General features: G+C 42.9%; 2 protein-coding genes across 5 annotated transcripts in view; both read left to right on the top strand.

Moving 5' to 3' along the window:
• The window catches only part of FRZB (frizzled related protein), a 181048-nt gene extending 176908 nt beyond the window's left edge, over positions 1-4140 (top strand). Inside the window, exon 7 of the mRNA XM_083714174.1 lies at positions 4130-4140. The gene's annotated coding sequence lies outside the window, so the exon portion shown is untranslated. The remainder of the gene's footprint in view (positions 1-4129) is intronic.
• Positions 1-14725, top strand: part of PDE1A (phosphodiesterase 1A) — a 153243-nt gene that overhangs the window by 44234 nt on the left and 94284 nt on the right. For 2 of the 4 annotated variants that reach the window (XM_083708579.1, XM_083708583.1), the window contains exon 1: positions 7521-8219. The exons of the other annotated variants lie outside the window; for them this stretch is intronic. In XM_083708579.1, coding sequence (XP_083564705.1) covers positions 8167-8219 — 53 coding nt within the window. In that variant the 5' untranslated portion in view covers positions 7521-8166. Of the gene's footprint in view, positions 1-7520; positions 8220-14725 lie in introns of those variants that run through there. 4 annotated transcript variants of the gene reach the window in all.

Below are 14725 nucleotides of genomic sequence, written 5' to 3' on the forward strand. Positions count from 1 at the left end.
AAGATTCGGAAGGACTAACTAGAGTGGAAATCAGCCCTGAGTGCTCACTGGAAGGACAGATCCTGAAGCTGAGGCTCCAGTACTTTGGCCACCTCATGAGAAGAGAAGACTCCCTGGAAAAGACCCTGATGTTGGGAAAGATGGAGGGCACAAGGAGAAGGTGACGACAGAGGACGAGATGGTTGGATAGTGTTCTCGAAGCTACCAGCATGACTTTGACCAAACTGTGGGAGGCAGTGAAAGCCAGGAGGGCCTGGCGTGCTCTGGTCCATGGGGTCACAAAGAGTCGGACACAACTAAATGACTAAACAACAACAACTAGAGTGGCGCACAGAGGGATGCTCTCAATATTGTATGCTTTCAGACTGTTTGTTTTCAGTGCCTGATGGGGGCCACCTATATGCCCAGAGCCTTCTGGGGGAAAAGAAAATGAGAGAAGCTGCTTCAGCTCATGATCAGGCTACACGAGAGACAATAAAAATACCACCCCTGAACGAGAACTTTATTCAGGGTGGGAAAGGTGACAAATCACCTCAAACGTATTCCTGGGGGTGGACTAAGCCTGCTACTGCTGGGATTTTACTTTGTTATGTGGGAATTCCCTGTTCCAAATTCTCTGTGTGTTTCTTTTTCCCGTCCCTCCTCAGTGTATTAAATACAGTTTGTACCTCATCAAGCTGTTGGGGAAGGAAGGTGGTAAACACGAGTCTTATTACTACATTTAGCAGATGGAACCTCACGGCTGAGGGGATCTTGGGAGAAGGCACTGTGCCGAATTAGAATTGAGGCCTCCTTGTTCCAGTTCCTTTCCAACTGAGGAAAGGGGGGGGGGAGTCAGGCACCATTTACCTGGCGGTCAGGGGGTTATGATTCAGTTAGTTTTTAAGTAGCAAATGCCTTTTGCGTGGCAGTAAGCTTTCATTTCGGGGGGGGGGGGGTATTGTGCAAATCTGTCAGGGAAGTTCAGATTTAAGGGGGCTGTGGAAGTGAATAAGAGACCAAAACAACCTGGGTTTCAGCCAGCAAGCAGGAAAGTCTTAGCAAGGAAATTAATCTCCTTGCAACATGACGTTGCTGGTCTCCCGTGCATGTTGTGTACACAGAGAAAGAGAGGGAGAGATTAAATCAGTTTTACAAATACTCCTATTTGCTATAGGCGAAAAAGGAAATCGAAGCTTAAAGGTCTTTACAATTGTTTGCTCATGGCTTTACCACATGAACTAGAGTAGAACTGGTCAATAGCCCGCTAGGGCATTTATTTTTTTTAACTGCCTTCTCCCGAGTGCCTGAATGAGTCATCATGCTTATGTTCAGTACTTTCTAGTTTTGCAAGCTTGGAGAAGTCATTAGGTTAAGTTTCAGAGCGTCTTTTTCCATTTGCTGACGTCAAGGCAAGGGAATAAATTGAGGTTGCCCTACACATTTGTGTGCTTCCATTGCCGGGCGCTGAATGTAAGCTCGTGCAGCAGTTATTGGGTGGGCTTTGTTTTGCTTTTGTTAATCTCATCTGTAACGTAAGGAATCGTGCTGAGGAATGCCCGCGAAGGAAATATATTCGCATCCAAAGAACCTGGCTGTTGCTGGATCAAGGCTGCAGTCCTATGAGAGATGGGCACATGTGACAACCTCAGTTTCTCTCAGTTTCCTGTTTTTTCCAATTCCTGTTCACCACATTTCCACCTCAGTTTGCCACTTTAATAATAATAATAAGAATATTATAATAATTTATTATTTATACCCCGCCCATCTGGCTGGGTTCTCTGGGAGAAAAAAATAGTTCTCATGAAAATTCACCAGCATTTTAGTACAAACTTATCTTAATATATTTACACATTATACACAGATCTGGATCTCACAACGCTATGAATTAATATTAATGGCCAAACCATGTACAAGATAGTCAAATAGACAAGAAGATCACGACTTTCCCATCAACCTGGCATAGGTTTATTACATTTGCAACCTTAATTGAACATGGTTATTAGGCCTCTGAGAACACATGACAACTTATGGAATGATACACATGTTTAAAAACTGAAATGACTGGAAAGTTAAATGTAATTTAAAAGAAACGTGCTGCTTCTGTGGGGTATGTGGAGTGGCTGAATATGATTTGTTGCTTCTTGAATAAATATGTGAACATAATAAAATATTTTAGAGGGAAATGCACATTTCTGCAAGGCAGTCTTGCCTAATATAAACATCATTACAAAGTCATTTCCCCAAATATAATGGACCTTTGTATGTTATTTTTTTTTAATCAACAAATGCATTAATATACACACTTTACCCCAGTAAGTGCATTTTTGAGCACATTACTTGGCTGGGGAATTGCATTGCAAAATATGGCAATGTGTGAATTCTGAAGGATGGCTGTGTTTTGCTTCTCATATTGTAATCTTATGAGTCTCTATCTCCTTTTTCCCATTGGCTAAAATAATGGGGCATTTTTCTAGGCAACCATCCCATTGTGATGAAGAGACATTCTTTTCCAGGAGTGGTTCAAGTGTGAGAATGTTCTGGAAGTGCCTCATTGCATCAGGGTTTCCCCTCCCTTCTGTTCTGGGCTTAAATTGGAAGGGAGTTGTGCCTTCGTCTAATGGGAAAGGAAGGAAGCAGGGTGTCTCATTTGTATTTAAAATTTACATTTAAAATTTACAGCCTGGCAGAGCTAAGGCCCACCATACAATTATAAAGATTAGGGTTGGGCGACATCTGGTTTTCAACATCACGATATATCATCAGCCAAACATTACAATATAGCAATATATCACAGTGTCTGAAATAAGGATGGAGCTATATAGAGGCATTGGCTGTCTTCACAGGTTTTCCTGCATTGTGATTTTTGCATAGGCAACACACACACACATCATGATTCGCAATGTATTGCCAGGTAAAAAATTATGAAACAGATATTGCAATATGGGCTTCAAAGCAGTGTGGGATGATATATCGATATATAGCCCAGACCTAATGAAGAGTAAGGTGCTGTCCAAGGCTGCTGAATTTTTAATTTTTTTTTTAAATGTTTGGTTGTAATTAGCAAAAGAATAAAATTATTCTCTGGATTTGGAGCAATTGCTCTATGATGAGAGAGCCTCAGCAGAGATTTAAAATCACAAAACAAGCAGCAAAGTAAAGCATGGAAATATATAGGCTGTTAGATCTTTAAAATAGCCCCTTCTAAATTCCTTTCAAAGTTCCCCTTACTTCCCATAGAAAAAGAGACTACACATTTAGTAAGTTTAAAAATGGTTTAGTTACAAACTCTTCAAAGGTCTGATTCATGCGTCTTTCCATGCAGCAGCAAGAAAAGACAGGCAGTTTAACTTATTTTCAAAAAGGTAACATATTCTAAATTATTTGTATAGAAACACAAAGACAGCTTGCTAAAGCTATGGGGCCCAAGCTTGGAACATCTTGCTCAGACATCCTTTCTGGGTGGGTTCACATGATGGAAGAAAATGAACTAAGGCTTTGGTAATCCTTCTTCCCAAGGCGAGGGGATGTGACCCAAGGGGAACTTTGGAAAAAAGGGAAGAAGCAAGATGCTCCAAGCTTAACCCCATAGTTTCAGCAAGCCATCTTTGTGACCTAGCTAAGCCTGGAAGGCAGCTTATTCTACGGTCTTTACCTTTCCAGCCTCAAGCAGATAATGAACATAAGGGTGATGAGGTGAATCGATTTGTTATTGGCTTTCTCAGGCAACGTGGTATTGTTATCTCTGATCTTGCAGATGGGGTGGGCATGGAGTCAGAGTGAAATGGAAGAGAGAGCAAGATCAATTTTTGCCATCTAGTTAGTTCATGACATGATATAAATTGGGTACTTTCTGATTTGTAGTTCAGTCCATTTGCCACTACACGTACGCCAGCTCTCACCTGGGGGTGAGGGGAAGAGACTTTAAGTACGTTGGTTGTACAAAATTCTACAAAACTAGCCCACAGCTATACAGTCATTCTCTTCCCTTGGGAAAATAAGCAGCGAAGGAATGGGAGTAGTTTGGCAGGGGCTTCAGAGGCAACTATTCTCTACACTGCCAGATGCTTTCCTTATCCGTGTTTTGTGATGCATGCTTCCCTCAGCTAATGTCCCTGCTGTTGGCTGACATGAACTTGGGGGAATCAAGGTGCTACGTGCTTCATTGTGCTTGTGCTCAGCTCTATACAAGGCAACAGAAGTTGTTGAAATAGTTCAGAGGGCCTGCCTGTCTGGGCCATGGGCAATAATTTGATTCTCATGTTTTTCATTCTTCTTAATATTGACATTTTAGGCAGCACTTATTTCCTGCAGAGGTGTATATTGGCATTTGCCCTTCACAGTTGACATCAATTGTAGTTTGAGAATGTGAGACTCTTGTGGGAATATAAGGGCAGATTCACACAACCATTTTTAATGTGGAGGACTCACCATGAGGTAATTCCCCCATAATTATTTACATGGTCAGGTAAAGTAGTCTTGTGAAGGCGCTTTCTTGTGTTTTGACTGGCCAAGGAGTTCGAAGGAAAACTCAGCTGAACTCTCACCTCAGGAAAAGAATATGGCTGGTAGCTGTGTGATGACCACCAGCGTCTCAGTATCTCTTGCCTCCTGAATAGGATGTCAGGGCAATCTGTGACCTGCATGAGGTAAGGTTTCTGCCACATGTTGTTCCCAGAAGCCATGACAGGAATCACGAGCAACATGAGGTCTACATGAGGGAAATATTAAATTACAGTCCAAAATCAAAGTGCAGCTTGCCAAGTATTTGGGTTTCTTCGTTGTTGTTTGCTACATCTCTAGGAAAACCATCAGTTTTGTGGGTTTACATAACAAAAATGTCAGGTTTCAATCACAAGACCACATTCTCTAGGAATGTTTTACAGACCCATTTAGACAGGTTTGGTGTTCAAAACTCCTGTTGTTCTAGGCGCATTTTGAGACAGGGAATTTTATTAGAGCAAGCAGTACTGCGCCTATGATTTCAGATTAAAACTGCAGAGTGGAAGGAAAGGAGGACCTTTTTCTGCCTCCCCACTTCCAGCTACTTTCTGAAGACTGGATAAGAGCCCCTCTTAAGAAAATTAGGGGGATGGGCAGGGGAAGGACTAGGCCATGCGAAAAAGGAACATAATATTTTAACTGCATTTCATTCATTTTCAGCTTTGTATTCTTGTTATTAAAAAAGCTCATCTAGACATTCCGTTGTTGCGCCCATAACCTGGGTTTCAGGTGCCACTTAGCTCCCAGCTTTCATATCTCTGGGCAGGTTGTAGTCACATTTTCTCTAGTTTTGCCACAGATGACCTAAGACCCTATTCCTATGTTTATACTGTGGGAGCAATGGCTCTTGGCCACAGCTTGGTAAAGGTAATATCAACATCGGGCATCTTAGGACTTGTGGGGGAATTTGTCGCCTCAGGGTTTTTTTGGGAGGGGGGAAGGGAGGTGGGGAAATAAGAAGAGCCACTCTACACTGAGCTTGCGCAATGAGCTGATAGAATTGTACCATATCAGAGATGGGGGAGATATTTTAGAATGCTCCCCTTTGTAAAGCACACACACAAACACTGTCCCTGCATACAGTAAATTACCACACAAGGGAGAGAGCTGCCCTAAACACTGATCTCTGATATGTTTGTTTACTCCATGCAGGAAGGGTTTGTTTGCTTTTTAGGTGGGGAATCTCCTCCTATGGCAGTGAAACACTGCACACACAGGGTCCTGATTGTGGCAACAACAGCAATTGTCCACAGCTGTGCCAGTGAGTTCTCTGATCACTGCCAGGCAGGAGGCACCATTTACATTTCCCACAATGCCCTGTAACACCGGACAAAGCATTTCATACCCTCCAACGTTTCTCTGATGAAAATAGTGATGTCCTATTCAGTTGTTGTTGTTGTTTTACTTATACCCCACCCATCTGACTGGATTGCCCCAGCCACTTTGGGTGGCTTCCAACACATATAAAAAACATAAAAAACCATTAAAAAACTTCCCTATACAGGGCTGGTCTCAGATGTCTTCTAAAGGTTGTATAGTTACTTATCTCCTTGGATCAGGGGTTGCATAACTCCATACCCACATTTCTCTGATGAAAACAGGGACATCCTCAGGAAAAGCAGGACATTCCAAGATCAAATCAGAAACCAGGACAGCTGTAAATCTGGGACTGTCCCTGGAAAATAGGGGCATTCCTCTGGAGGGTCTGGCATTCCTCTGGGGTACTGTGGGGAATAAAAATGGCAGTTGCTACCTTGTATGGGGCCCAGGGTGTGCCTCAGCAATGATGACCCCTCTCTTCAGTACTGTCAAAGCATACTAGGTGCTGATGGGGCAGGGAGATACAATCATAGAAATGTAGAGTTGGAAGGGAATATGAGGATCATCTAGTCCAACTTCCTGCAATTCAGGAATATGCAGTTGTCCCTGACAGGGATCAAACCTGCAACTATGACATAATCAGTGTCATGGTCTAACCAACTGAGCTATCCAGGCTGGGCATTGACCAGGGGTCAGCAAACTTTTTCAGCAGGGGGCCGGTCCACTGTCCCTCAGACAATGTGGTGGGCCGGACTATACTTTTTTGGGGGAAATGAATGAATTCCTATGCCCCACAGATAACCCAGAGATGCATTTTAAATAAAAGCACACATCCTACTCATAGAAGAAGAAGAAGAAGAAGAAGAAGAAGAAGAAGAAGAAGAGGAGGAGGAGGAGTAGTAGTAGTTTGGATTTGATATCCTGCCTTTCACTCCCTTTAAGGAGTCTCAAAGCAGCTAACATTCTCCTTTCCCTTCCTCCCCCACAACAAACACTCTGTGAGGTGAGTGGGGCTGAGAGACTTCAGAGAAGTGTGACTGGCCCAAGGTCACCCAGCAGCTGCATGTGGAGGAGCGGAGACGTGAACCCAGTTCACCAGATTACGAGTCTACCGCTCTTAACCACTACACCACACTGGTATAAAAACACCAGGCAGGCCCCACAAATAACTCAGAGATGCATTTTAAATAAAAGGACACATTCTACTCATATAAAAACCCACTGATTCCCAGACAGTCCACAGGCTGAATTTATAAGGCGATTGGGCCTTAGTTTGTCTACCCATGGCATTGACTAATGTAAGTTTGAAGTTCCAGAGTCTGGAATCTTACCTAGCGCCTCAATCTGTGTAATAGATAGATGGATTATCTCGGTCGATTAACTATGGTAGTATTAATTCTGTTCCATGCTGACATACTTCTGCTTATGTTTAACATGCCCCATATTTCACATCATGGCCAGACTGAAATGCAGGGTTCAGTTTTGTTGATGAAGAAATCTGGTTAGTTTTTCCCTTTCCCCCCCTTCCCTGATGGAAGTATAGTTGCTCCATTCTGTGTCGTTATGATCCCCCAGCAGCTGCGAGCTCTGCATCCTACTGTGGGCTGTTAGGCTGTGTAAGTGCCAGAAATTATGAGCGGTGGTTTAATATGCATAGTTACAACTACACATCAGCCAAAGTGAATAATAGCCAGACTGTAAAATAATTACAACAACGTCTTGAAGAGAAGCCAGGCACAGAGACCAGAGCCATTCGTCTCCTTTAATTTGTATACAGTTCCGTACAACGGCACAAAAAAAAAAGGAAAAGGGGAAAAAAACTTTCTGAAGGCACTTGCAAAGGGGTGTGTGTGTGCGCTTGCTGAAACAGCTGGACAACTTTTATTTTGAAGAAAGAGGAGAAGAAGGAGGGGAAAAGAAGAAGTGAAGTCTCCGAACTAACGAGCTTGTTTTACAGTGCAAGGGAGCCTCTGCATCAAAGACTTTGACCCGTGTGTGTAAGACGTGTTCTCATGACTGGAATAATCGTAGCACTTTTTCTTCTCCCCGAGTTAACTGGCTGGCAAAGTTTTGCATTTTTCTCAAGCACCTGAGAAGATTCCAAGGCACTTCCCCACTTCGATCGACTTGACTCCAGCGCTGCTGTTAACAGCCTGCATGGTTTGGTCTTGCTCAGACGTTATGTGGTCTCTATGGCCTCGCTTTGCTCAACTGTCAGAGAGAGGGAGGGAGGTTTTCCCCAGCACCAAAAAAAAATCCACTGTGTTCTCTTCAGCACAGTAGCTAAGTACAGGTCCCCTGGTTGCTCCCAGGTTCTCGCTGGAACTATTTTCAGGCCAAGGAGATTCCCCCACCTTCATTTAAATGGCTGATTGTGTTACAATTAGGAAAAAGCACCTCCAGAGACCAATCTTTAGGTAAGTAGTGCCATGAATGTTTCTTAGGATCAGAGTAAATCTTCTGAACTTTTCCTCTTGCATCTCTTCTTGCTAACTTGGATTTCAGATGTGAAAGCAAATAAGAGGCTCTCCACAGCAGGAGTCTAAAGTTTAACTCGCTCTGCGTGCCAGCAATATCCTCCCTCCCCCATAATGATATAGTCATTTTTGTGGAAGTTGGAGTAAATGTTCTGAGACAATTGTTGCAGAAGCTTAAGAGGGAGGAAAACAACAGCAACAACTGAAAAGAGGCTGAAACTTTCTATGAAGTTTTCTGTGGCATTTCCATGCTTGCAAAAGATGCACAGAAAGCTTTCTTTTCCTAACGCTTTGCTGTTGTTCGGACCCATTCTGGAACGGTAGAGCCCTCTAAATGTTGTACATTGTTCACATTTGGCTAGCTGATTATGTTTGTGTGCCAGAAATGTAATGCCTACTAATGACACATGATTTGCAACTTCTGCAGCTCAATGCTACATGTACCTAACCTACTTGAAAATAAGTTGCAATGAGTTCAGTTGCACTTACTCACTGGTAAACATGCTTAAGGCTGCAGCCTTAATAGCATGTTTGAAGTAACATGGAAACTAAATGCAATTACTTTTCCTTTTTCTCAAAGGAACTATGCAACCAACAAGACCTGATGCACATTTATTCAGTGATAACTCCCATTCATGTGAATGGGACATACTCCATAGAAAGGAAGAGGGAGATATTTGGTTTGGTTTGCAGTTAAATGTGAACTTACCTAATTTATGTCCAGAAACAGTATGAAACCGAAATGTAGCTATCCTTAGAATTTCACACTTCTCCAAATTCTGCAGAGCAGTTCTACAAATAATGTATAAAACTTTGGATATATTCAGGAAAGTGTGCATTTTTGTATGTACATTATATTAGGGGAAATGGCATGCAAAAATGTGTGTACTGAGATCAATGGCACACTGAAATGCTGACAAATTTTCACAAGGACTTTTTCTTTTAAAGTAAAATCACAAACTGTTGCGGAAACCTCGTGAATTGAATTAAAACTGGAAAAATGGGAAACAGAGATAAATGGAAATTGAAAGATTCATCAGTCCCTACTCCATAGTAAGTGTATGTAGGATTGCCGAAATATATAATGGGGTTCTTATAGCGAAAAATTAAAAATCATGAGACAGAAGTAAATTAGGTTATAACTCTGATTCTGCTGTGTAAGTTTAGATTGCAAGAAAACCCACTGAAGTCCATTAAATTATGACTACAATGCTATACGCAGTTACTTGGGAATAATCCTCATTGAGTTCAATGGGATTCCTTCTATGCAGGTATTTATCGGAATGGGATGAACACAACCGTTGGCCATTAGTTTCCACCCAAAATCAGGCGTGACTGAAGGACATTTGCATATAGTGCAATCCAAATCAAAACACTAGTATATATTCTGAGTACATTTTGACGTGTAAAACTAGGCCAGGGCGGGGGTCAGGAGGAAATCTTATGAATGGCAATTATGTTTTTATTGTATGAGTTTCATCTCATTTGTTTATTTTATGGCAAACGTCTTTACACCTTTGCTTTAGGCTTAGCCTGATAAAGTGAGGAATTACATAGCTATATAATAAATATAAAGCAGAACAATCACAGCTAGTTCTGAAGCCTCCTTTAAAACACCTCTGGGAAGAACACGATGACAACAAGGAGATCTCGTTGCCAAAGTGTTGATAAGCTACATGAATGCCAAGTTCCAATGGGCCTCAGAAGGGCAAATGCGGCCGCAGTTTGATAAGGTGTGGATATCTGCCCAGAAGTTAAATTCCAAAGATAAGATCCTTTGCCTTCTGTGTGGACTCAGATAGAGTGTCACAGTCAGTTTGACTCACTGCGAAAGACAAGTGTCCAGTATTGGCATCCAAGTGTCCCTATTTTCCAGGGACGACTCTGATTTAGAGCAGCCATCCCAGTTTCTGATTCAATCCTGGAATGTCTCACTTTTCCTTAGGATGTCCCTGTTTTCATTGGAGATGTTGGAGGGTATGGAGTTATCTGACCCCCGAGCCATCTGAAGGCAATCCTGTATAGGAGATGCTTTTTTAATTTTTTTAATTTTTTTATATATGTTGGAAGGTGCCCAGAGTGCCTGGGGCCAACCAATAAGATGTCTGGGGTATAAAGAGTAAAATTGTCATTATGGAATGGGATGTCCCTATATTCATCAGAGAAATGTTGAAAGGTATGGCATTGTCAGGGCTGGATTTAGGTTTGATGAGGCCTTAAGCTACTGAAGATAATGGGGCCCTTTTTATGTCCAGCTGTCCTTTGTCAACAACGAATTGTTGCTATTTTTTGTTTTGAATATATGCTTTATGGTAATTTATGGACCTAATAGGTATCTAAAGCCATTTGCACATAACAAATAGGAGCCGACACAACACAAAACACTGTTGCTGTATGTAGGTTTTATTTTATTTGTTTTTTTATCTTATATTTTGGAAATGTACATCCAGTTTATTTTTCTTTAAAAAAAAATGGGCCCCCAAGAGAGTGGGGCCCTAAGCTATAGCTTGTTTAGCTGATATGTAAATCCAGCACTGGGCATTGTGCAGCTGCAAGTCACATTTTCAACCAACCTTTGCTGCAATTTAGGATTTCATGCTGGCACAGAAGTTCCCCCATTCACAAGGCCTTTCCCCCAATCGCTTCAGGCAAGGAAAGGGCATTCTGCTGCATGCAGGGTGTGGTTCAGCCCATTGAAGAGACTGTGGAATCCCCTTACACAGCATTCCTGTACTATTATCCAACTCTTCCTCCAAGGAGCTGAGGTTGTCATGCAAGGTGATCCTCATAACAGTCCCATGAGGTAGGTTATGCTTAAAAATAGAACCACAGAACCGTAAAACTGTAGAGTTGGAAGGAACCCTGAGGATCTTCTCATCCAACCCCCTGCAATGCAGGAATATGCAGCTGTCCTATACAGGGATTGAACCTGCAACCTTGGCATTATCAGCACCACACTCTAACCAACTGAGTTGACAAGCCCAGGTCACCCACTGAGTTCCATGAGTGGATATTGGAACCTGAGTCTCTGTCCCGCTCCAAGTCCATGCACTATGGAGTTGCGGCGCTCATCTTGCTTTCAGGCCGAGGGAGCCAGAGTTTGTCCATGGACAGGTTTCTGGGTCATTTGGCCAGCAGGACTAAACCACTTCTAGCGCAATGGAACACGGTGACAGAAACCAGAGCGCACGGAAATGCTGTTTACCTTTGTGCTATAGCAGTACAGTGGTACCTCGGGTTACAGACGCTTCAGGTTACAGACTCTGCTAACCCAGAAATATTACCTTGGGTTAAGAACTTTGCTTCAGGATGAGAACAGAAATGGTGCAGCGGCGGCAGCGGGAGGCCCCATTAACTAAAATGGTAACTCAGGTTAAGAACAGTTTCAGGTTAAGAACGGACCTCCAGAACGAATTAAGTTCTTAACCCGAGGTACCACTGTACCTATTTATCTACATGCACTGGTGTGCTTTTCAATTGCTAGGTTGGCAGGAACTGGAACAGAGCAACAGAAACTCACTCTGTCATGAGGATTCGAACTGCCGACCTTCCGATCGGCAAGCCCAAGAGGCTCAGTGGTTTAGACCACAGCACCACCCGCTAACCACTGTGTGCACTGGAGTGTAGGCAGAGTCCTGGGCTTCTTCAGTTTGAAGATCTGAATTTCACAGAAGCCAAAAGGAAAAACAGTGTCATTTTTTTATGCTGTCGTAAAAACTTTCCGGCCACAATGCATTTCCCTTGGAAGTAAGTTCAAGTGGAACATTTTAGTGGCCCTTACCTCCAGGTAAATAAAGACTGCAACCCTGCACACTCTTTCCTGGGAGTTAGCCCAACTGAACTCGGTTGAACTATGTAACAATGAACATGGAACTATAAGAGTATGGTAGAGCATGAGACTCTTAATCTCAGGGTCCTGGGTTCAAATCCCACATTGGGCAGAATGTTCCTGTATTGCAGGGGGTTGGACTACATGACCCTCATGGTCCCTTCCAGCTCTGTGATTCTATGATCACAGCTTTTGGTCACATATAGGCTTGAACTCTAATATACTTGAGAATGTGTTCTTAAACTGTACAGGAAAATACTAATACTAATACTAATACTAATACTAATACTAATAATAATAATACATTTATAATTTGCCAGTCACCCCATACACAGTTAGGCCATTTAAATACCATTGACAGTAAGGGTTTTCAGCAGCCGTGCCATTTGCAGAGTTGCGGCAGCCTTTGTAGGCTGTATTAATTTACATTTTAAAACATCTATCCTGTAAAGGTATCCAAAGTTTGACATGGTTTACAGACGCTTCAAACAAAAAACCTGCACAAAATGACAATTAAATCATAGTCAAATATAAACAGAGCAAAACTCTACTGTGTGTCAGCTCCAGTCATAAAAACCCAGTTCAAAAGTGACGCTCTCCTGAAGGTTTAGTTTGGGGCCAGTTGTTTCGGGGGGGGGGCAGGCAGCGGGGTTGCTTGTTCTTACTCTGTGGCTTGGTCTACACATGCAGCAGAAGGAGGTGAGAAGGAGATAAGAGAGTCCTGATTCCTGAGGCTGTTGTGGAATGGACAGGACCCAGTGCCGAATTTGCGTATAAGCTAAACAAACTATAGCTTAGGCCTCACTCTCTTGGGCCCCCCCAAAAAATTTAAAGGAAACAAAACTGGATGTACATTTCCGAAATATAATATAAAAAACAAATAAAATAAAACCTGTGTACAGCAACAGTGTTTTGTGTTGTGCAGGCTCCTGTGGTGTAAGTCATGGGCCCCGCCTGCTAGCCTGCTCCCTAAAATATCACTGGTTTGCTCATTTCTATATATAGGGTGCCTACATTCTGCATGTGCAAATGGCTTTAGATACCTATTAGGTCCATTTAAACTGGAAGCCATCAACTTAAACGGAAGTGCACCTTACAAATTCACTTAATACTGATATTGTTGTCAATGGCGATAATTATGACCAGGGATGTGTTGTGAGTCTGGGGCTATTGCACAAGACAGAAAGTGGTTGGGTAGAGGAAACAGGTGGTGCAGATTCTCCCTTGCAAGAGTTACCAAAGGAAAACAGTCTTGAAATAGAACCACAAAGCTAGACGTGGGTTGGGGAATTCTAGAAAATAAAACTACAGCACAGATACTGTAGTTATTTCCCTCTTGTGTCTTTTGTGGACTGGTGCAGCTCAATTGCTTCTGGACTGTGGTTTGAGAGAGGCAATTCTCAAGTTCCCCAAATAGGATCTGGGTGCTATTTCATAGTAAAGGTAAAGGGACCCCTGACCATTAGGTCCAGTCGTGGCCAACTCTGGGATTGCGGCGCTCATCTTGCTTTATTGGCCAAGGGAGCCGGCGTACAGCTGCCGGGTCATGTGGCCAGCATGACTAAGCCACTTCTGGCGAACCAGAGCAGCACATGGAAATGCTGTTTACCTTCCCGCTGGAGCAGTACCTATTTATTTACTTGCTTTCAAACTGCTAGGTTGGCAGGAGTAGGGACCGAGCAACAGGAGCTCACCCCGTCGCGGGGATTTGAATCACCGACCTTCTGATCGGCAAGTCCTAGGCTCTGTGGTTTAACCCACAGTGCCACCCGCGTAGGGGCATCAACAGCACAGAACATTTAACCATCACTTCTGCAACAGTGCCAGAACGTCACTTATGTCACTGCAAGGCACCCCTGTCCTAACTTCTCCCACTCATTGGATACTGTTATCACTCATTGGATACTGGTTATCGCCAGGAGTTGGCGAAACCGGCCCCCTACCTATGTGTTTCATGACAAGATCAAACATGGGAGAAGCTTCCTGTTCTTCTCTCACCACACCACAAGTTTTGCATTTATTTATTTTTTCCTTCCTCCTTGCCTTGCCCTCACTAAGGATATTTTGAGTACTTGGTCCACATAAAACCTAATAATTTCTAATGTGGCTATTGAGGGAAAGTGATTTTTCCCTGAGGCGGAGGGGCGATGGTGATACAGCTCCTTGAGGTCAGGGTGCGGGGGACCCCTCTGGTTATCACAGACTTCATCTGCAATATGACAAGCCAGTCTTTGCAAATAAATGAAAAGCCTTTTCAAAAATACCTCTCCCCGTTTGCCACAGTTATGGCTCATGTTAACCAAATCCCTCCTTTGCCACTCTTTTGCTGCACTGTGGACTCAGCTACATTAGTCCCAAAACAGCATTTTGAATGCGTTATAAACATGCAACTTCAGATGGCGCTGAAGTACAAAAAAACCCTACTATGCGATTTTCCATAGTGTGTTTTTTTCTTTTGTTATAACGACTTAATTTCTGACTTATTTATAGTGGTTCCCTCCCCTCTTGTGTAAATCCACCCTGTCTCTTCAGCTGATACATGATGTGCTTTATTGATGGTCTCTCTGCTGAGTCTAGCAAGTGTGGTGTAGGCACCGATTAGCTTTGACCAACCTGT

The sequence above is a fragment of the Podarcis gaigeae genome (genome assembly GCF_964106915.1).
Source record: "Podarcis gaigeae genome assembly, chromosome: 1".
NCBI lineage: Eukaryota > Metazoa > Chordata > Lepidosauria > Squamata > Lacertidae > Podarcis > Podarcis gaigeae.